Source organism: Ascaphus truei, chromosome 15 (assembly GCF_040206685.1).
Source record: "Ascaphus truei isolate aAscTru1 chromosome 15, aAscTru1.hap1, whole genome shotgun sequence".
NCBI classification, from domain to species: Eukaryota; Metazoa; Chordata; class Amphibia; order Anura; family Ascaphidae; genus Ascaphus; species Ascaphus truei.
Window position 1 is genome coordinate 5,378,939 of NC_134497.1, and position 7,626 is coordinate 5,386,564.

Below are 7,626 nucleotides of genomic sequence, written 5' to 3' on the forward strand. Positions count from 1 at the left end.
CTGTTCCCGAGCCTTCCCTGTTCCCGAGCCTTCCCTGTTCCCGAGCCTTCCCTGTTCCTCATTGTTCCCTGTTCCCGAACCTTCCCTGTTCCCGAATGTTCCCTGTTCCTGACCCCAACCTGTGACCCCGACCACCACTCGTGTGCCGCCTGCCTTGACCCCAGCCTGTATCCTGACATGAACTTTTGCCGCCTGCTTTGACCTCGACTGGATCACGACTACTCTAACAGGAACCTTTCCCCTGGCTCTGGTCAGTGATCATATACCCCTACCTATATACCCCTACCTCAGCCCTGCGGGTCCGCTTCCTATCGGAGACGAGCATCGTTATATTCATAAACCATCAGCCATTAATAATGTTAGATTATGCCACATCTTCTGAGTGTGCACCAACAGAAAGGTTAAGCCAACATGGGAATAACACCATTTTGTATCATTTTTACCATCATATGGTCTTCATAGAAGATCCCCCACAAAGCGATGACGGTTTCCACCTGGCTACCTCTTCCATGAATTCTCAGCAGCAATTCCCCTCCTGCCGTCTAAACAATAATCTCAGGATCACGTCATCATGATTCTCACCTTCGAAAGGAAGCTGTGGTTATGTTAGAATATGCGCTGTAGCCACAAGACTTTTTGATCCTCCCGTAAAAAGGTCACATGCTCCACCTTTTGTTTGGGGACGGGAGATCGTATTCACATTAAGGTGGATCAGCTGTTTTGTCAAAATGTACAATCTTAAGAGTAAAGATGTAAGGAAGGAGTCAAGGATGTAACAAGGCTCTCTGCTTATTGTGGCCAGAATGTCCTGCAAAGTGTTTGCGACTGCACAGAGAATTTGAAGTTATTCTACACGTTCTTCAGTTACATCAGGGGGTTCTCAACTCCAGTTCTCAAGGGCCACCGCCAGGTCAGGTTTTCAGGATATCCCAGCTTCGGCACGGGGCTCAATCAGTGGCTCAAACTGAGCCACCTGTGCTGAAGCAGGGATATCATGAAAACCTGACTTGTGGTGGCCCTTGAAGACTGGAGTTGAGAACCTCTGAGTTACATAGTCATAGTTTCATGATGTTGAGTAGCAGCAGTTTCCATTAAATTGCCAATGAACAATATTTGTGCACACGCCGTGCACTTTGACATCCCTACGCCTCGTCTCCAGCCACAAAGAACGTCTAACACACTATACGTCCCTTCAGGAACTTGCTCGCCACTCTTAGAAATATGCTGGGATTGGGGTAAAGGGAAAGCATGCATCCACATAAGAATTTCTATGCCATTTTAATGGTTGTTTCTGGTACTGACTTGTAGGTTTCAGAAAAAATAGTGACCAGTTATAGTTATACGCAGTGGTTGACAAATCACCAAAAAATCTACTCGCCACACAAAAAAATCTACTCGCCACCTAGTACCAAACGTGTGCTGCTTGGGCCAATATTTACTCGCCCGAGGGTTAAATCCACTCGCCCGGGGCGAGCAAATGTATAGGTTTGTCGAACACTGGTTATACGTGTGTATATATGTCTACAAAATAACGCATCCTTGCTGATTTAACAATCATTAACTTCCCAACTCCTCCCTGTCTACAGCATGTTCTTAAACGTGGCAGTGGCTTATGTTTCATAGTATAATCTTTGCATAGATATTTCCTGATTACAGGTGTTAAGATGCTGATGTTTTGGACTGATCTCAGGCGAGCCATGGCACCAATTCTATTTCTTGTCTGTTTTTGCCAGGCTGATTCTGGAGCTAAGCATGGAACCCCAAGAACCGATGACCTCACAAAACCAGCTACAACATCACCCTCTGCTGTCACTGACCATTCCAGCGCTGGCTTAAACATGAGTACGACCACATCGCAAACTGCTGTTTGCCTCTACGAAATCTCTTTAACACCCCGAAATTCATCAACGCCGTACACAGAGTGCAAGGAAACGTGTGTCCAGAAAGGGTGTGCAGATGCTACCCATGACCTGGACACAGCGGTGGTAAAAAGGGACCACATACATCAGGATTCCCGTGGTGCCCCACCACAAAGACATGGCAAGAACGTACTAAACAGGTCAAAAAACGTCGGACACCATTTAGGTGATCACACCACGTATGAAACCCATTCCCTGCAACCTGGACACAGCACCGGACTTCCTGTTAGCAGCATTTCAGCCACGCCTTCTGCTGAGCTCCTGGGTACTCTTACTGCAGCGCCTATGGAGGACAGCTGTACATCTAATCTACAAAGCCGGCAGGAATCACAAGGTGTCCAATCTAGAGTTGCAGAAGAGCAGCGAACCATAAAGACACGTGGGCAGCCCCAGGAAGCGGAGACTTTGTCTTTTACAGGGACGCCTCCATCACATAAACCCACAGATACCACCAGCCCCCAACCAACACCCTCCAAATCCCAGAAAAAGCTCAGCCTGGAGGCAATGAGGAAACAAACCCGTGTGGAATACAGTGACACAAGCAGTGACGATGAAGACAGATTGGTCATAGAGATATAGCAAAGGGTGCAATTATGAGGTAACAAACTCAGATATAGGAACAAGAATCCCAATAAAATCAACAGGACGAATTGCCTCACGTTTCCTTGGATACATACACCCCACACAGTCATGGATGGGTTTTGTTAGCCCGGATTCGGGGATGGTTCCCCGAACAAGAGGACATGGAAACTGATGACTGATTTCTTCCTGAATCACTCCCAAACCACCACGGGGAGTATACTCTTGACTCTCTCCAGATGATGCTGGGTTCTATTTCTGGTTGCATCTCACAACCTTAGGATACATGCAGAGTAGAGCGTCAGCGGCTTGCCTCTTCCCACCGCCGTTCCAAGAAGACTATAACCCAAGGGGTTCTCAACTCCAGTCCTCAAGACTCCCCCAACAGGTCAGGTTTTAAGGATATCCCAGCTTCAGGAAAGCTGGCTCAATCTGAGCCACTGATTGGGCCACATGTGCGGAAGCTGGGATATCCTCAAAACCGGTCCTGTTGAGGGATCTTGAGGACTGGAGCTGAGGACCGCTGCTATAACCACATACAATGTTCTCTCTGGTAGGGAATAGGTAGTGGCCCTTTAGGGAGGGTACCACAACTCTCGGGCGTGTTGGTGCCAACTGGGCCAGCGTTTACGTGTACATGTCACAGGCTCATTTGGAACCAGTCCTGTTTACTAACCGATGGTTCTGCTTATACTAATCATGATAGACTTGTGGACTTTAACCAGTGTAGATTAACCCTTTTACTGCTGCGTGGTACTGCAGACATCGAAGAAAAGGATGTCGCAATAAGTTGTATTATTTGATAGTGTTGTACATCGCGCGATTGTTCAGGGTAGCGCGTTATTTACAGCGGCACTCATGTCTGTTCACTTTAATTCGACAGCTTTGTAACTGTTGGTTAAACGTTGCGGCGCTGAAATAACGAAATCCAAGAATCGCCCATGCCAGTAATTTCACAAAGATATCGGCCCATGTTTACTAAGCTGTGCTACTTCATAAGACACCTTCTGACGCCAGAAGACGACTGATGGAATGTGTCTTTAGGTAAAGCACTCTCTATAATATTTATAATATAAATATTCTAAATATATGTGTAATATAAATATATAATGTTTATGTATATAAGAGGTATTTGAACGGAGGGGCCATTGTGTAATTTTGTTTTATAGTCACGATTGTGTTGGTTTTTAGCAGAGCTGTGGGCAGATTAACCCCTGGGTGGAGGGTTGGGGGAAGATACATTCTTAATGTGATGGCACATGATAGTATTATTATTATTACTCAGTAATGTCAGCCTCTGTATAACAGGAGCTCAACTAAACGTACTGGAAACAGGAGGTGTTTAATTAAGAAACATAAATAAGATGAAACAGGACAGAGCCGTGCTATTTTCAGCTCAGGGAACCCAAGAAACTGACTGGTGAAGTTCCTGGTATTATTTCACGGTTTTTAAAGGGGATTTAAATGGCCGTCCAATACCACTGATGGTGCAGCATCCTAATGGGCCGAGATTTGGCAGCCATTTTGTTTCCCCTGAGGGAGATTTAAACCCATGGTTTTCACCCTATAAAAAAACCATTGGGGGGTAGGAGGATCCTTTAAATAGACACAACTTTACAATAAGTCTCAATCACCTACACCAGGGCTCTTCCACCGGTACTTCAAAGGGGCCAGATCAGAAAATGTTTAGGAGGAGTTGAAGGGCCACCATTTTATTGCAATGTCCTTTTTAGATACATTTGATATATATATATATCTCAAGCATTAATAACATCTGTAACATATATATTATATGGCATTATACGGCACTTAACTGTGTTAGCAACTAGTATTAAGGTAGCGGGAGCAGCATTGGCGGCCCCATGCCAGGCGCCAGCTGAAGAGCTCTGACACACACTCATGTCCACTCATCTTGGGCAAATCTTTACCTTCTTTTGCTCCTGTTGACCGCCTGTAACTGAGTGCTTGTTGTATCTTTTGCTCGTATAGTCCCTTCTCATGCAGACCCGAGAGTGAGAGGAAGACACAGGCACACACTTTCCATCCAGGCGTACTTTGCTGAATGCACAGTAGCAGCGGGATGTGCACATAGCCACAAAGATTTGAACTGATAATGTGGTCTCCTGTTATGAACGCATGTTACTATGTTACTGTGCTCCTGCAACTATGCAACAGGGATTCTGGTTTTAGGTTTTAACTGGAAAAACACCACTTATCCACCACAAGATCCTCTTGCACTTCTGGTTAAAACCCTGATAATAAACAGAAATGAAGCATCATTCCCTAATAAATTGCACCTCTTGTAGCATCCCGCACCCACAGATTGGAGACAACGGTAACAGAAGGGAGGTACAGGGACTGAAAGAAGTGCACCCGTAAACACCAAATTCAAACGTGTCTTAAAATAGTTTTTTTCTGTTTAACGAAGACTGAGAAACTGAGATTTTTTTTCCAATAAAATGAAAACAGAGAAGAAAATAAACACAGATTTAAAAACAAAACAACACTGGAAGCCAGAATCCCTAATTACGATGCACAGGGGTCTATTCTCGTAGCTCCAAAGTAGTCATTTGCCATGTACAGAAGCAGCGGAATAAAATATGAGACCGCCCCACCCCCGTATTCTCTATGGCGAATCTAAACCGAGTCTATAAAAAGTGACAGTCCTCCCGGATAGTTCTGTGCGTGCTTTGGAAGCGGAATGACCCGAGTCTGATTGATGGGTTTTGCGCTCTCGGCCACGCCCGTATTTCAGGCTCCGGGTGTAACTCGCGCGATGCCAATCTCACCTTGAGGTGGTGTGAAAAATACTTGAGTTTTTTAGAAGCGGTTTGCATAACGCGGCTACGAGAACTGCAGTTTTTGTCAAAAAATGCCAGTTTGACAAACCGATCGGCTTGGCAGAGCCAGAGTGACACCGCTTCTACAGAAGCCTTGTAGACACGGGTTGGACATGCGAGAAGGGCTTACGGAATAGCAAAGCGCGCGCACCCGCTTCTCCCGAGTCCTTGTGAGCTCGCAGACTTTCTTTTCATTGCTCTCGGTCTGTCTCTTGGATATTTTGCTGGACCCAGTCTTCTACTTTGATGGTAGCCAGATCAAAAAGGTAACCCCAACATCTCCGGGAGCCATTTTGAGCAGAAATCCATCAGTTGATATGGTTTTACAGACTCCGGTATCCCAATAATTCTTATATTGCTCCTCCTGGATCTGTTTTCCAGACCTTCTCCTCCCAGGCGTGACTTTTCTTTTTTAGTTCCTGGACCGAGTTTCTCGCAGATCATCCGGCTGATCACCCACCCTGGTCTCCACCTCCCCCAATCTTACATTTTGCAAGGAGAGTTCCTCTTTAAAATATTCACGGGACTTTTGCAGGGTCAAACCTCTTATTTACTGCAGGCATTAACTCTCTTGCAAGAGCTTTAGCCACAGCAGCATACTCAGAGCCTGTTTCTTTAAGGGCTGTATGCTGTTGGGGTTCCTTTGTCTCTCCTGCTGCCTTGTAGTGTAAGGCCTCGGACATGCTTACCGCTGGCGTGCTGATGCGCGCTGAGGCTCAGGGAAAGCGGGTGCTTTCCCTGGCCTTGCGGTTGCTTGTCCTGCTCACCGTAAGGGGGCGGGCCGGGGGCGGGCACGTCACTGGCCGGGGGCGGGCCAGTGATGTCACGGAGCTGGTTCGCCCTCATTGGACGAACCGCTCACGTGACCGGCCTGTCTCGCCGGCAAGCGGGGGAGTTTTAAATTCCTCTAAGACCTGCACTTCCGCAAGCGCGCGGAAGCGCAGGTGAGCCCCTACTAAAGCCGCTCTAATTGCGGCTCTAGGGGCTCAGTGCTGAGCGGGAGCGCGCATTAGCGCACTTCCGCCAGCAAGCAGGCAACATGGCCGAGGCCTAACTCTTGTCCCAGGGGCCACCTCAGGAGATTCTGTTTCCTTGTCACTTTTCTCAGCTCTCTTCTTCTTAGCTGTTCCAGCCAATTTGCTTCCCAGATAAACTGGCCATGGTGCTCTAGGACAGGGGTGCACAAACTGGGGGGGCACGACCCCCTGGGGGGGGCACTAGATTTTCTGGGGGGGGGGGCGCGGCAGTTATAAAGGTCCCGCGCTCTCCCCCCCAGGCATTTAAATTAAATGCCGGGGGACCGCGCGAGGCCTCTATAATACACTTACCTTCCCATCCAGCGACGCATCGTCCTGGTAACCCGACGTCAAATGACGCCGCGGGGTCACGCGACGTCACGTTATCATGGCCACGCAACGTCGCATGACCCCCGCGCACGGGGAAAAGTTTGGGCACCTCTGCCCTGGGGTCTGCACTGTGGATCACTGTGTTTTTTTTCTTCTCTTTTATTGATTTTTTTCCGGCGCGATTTTGCACTGCAGAGCGCGGCTCCCTGGCGCTCGGACGCCTGCGCCTGTTCTCACTGATGCCATAGCAGGAAGTCCGCCAATCCGCGTCTGACGGGCACTTTACAAGCAGTTTGTCACACTCCGGAGCTACGAGAACAGGCCCCTCAGTATACATTTAGAAGGTATGCAGACAGCCTCTTGATGCAGAGCAGTGTTTGCAGAGTTCCATCCCTGCGGTGGCTGCATATAACAGTGATTGGCTTTACCAGGCTTCAGATTTATACAAGACGTTGTAACCTGCAACCGTAATCACCCTGATTTTAGGGTCTCGGAAGTTGGGGTGTAGAGTTGGTGGTACTTTGTGTTGAAGCTTCACAGCTGGATTTGGAATATGAGGTCTCGGGTTGGGGTGTGGGCGGTTTCACTTATTATATTAGGAGATGCCGATAACTGAAAATGAAGGAAAAAAATGTATGTTTGAAACTGAAATGTTTGGTACTGAATTGCAAATAAATTAATTTTCTTGCAGTTAATGTAGGAATGTGTTTCTTGGTCCGGTCCAGTGAGTCTGTAAACCAGCCACTTCCAGCTTCCATTGCAAAGCCCGTAACCAGCCTCACACTGATTAGACCCCAAAGGTCGAAACAACTGTCTGTGAGTAGGTTTACTGGCTCTGCACTTTCAAAACTGTGTAATACGGAAGGCAGAAGCTTATCGGGGTCCATGATAAAATGGACAAGAAGCAAAAAGTGACGCACTGTGTGCTCATCTGCATGTCAT

The 7,626-nt window shown here is 47.5% G+C and overlaps 1 protein-coding gene across 1 annotated transcript in view; it reads left to right on the plus strand.

Moving 5' to 3' along the window:
- ZNF831 (zinc finger protein 831) overlaps window positions 1-7,341 on the plus strand; it is a 53,846-nt gene extending 46,505 nt beyond the window's left edge. Inside the window, exon 6 of the mRNA XM_075571346.1 lies at window positions 1,734-7,341. Coding sequence (XP_075427461.1) covers window positions 1,734-2,498 — 765 coding nt within the window. The 3' untranslated portion in view covers window positions 2,499-7,341. The remainder of the gene's footprint in view (window positions 1-1,733) is intronic.
- Window positions 7,342-7,626: the final 285 nt, after the last annotated feature.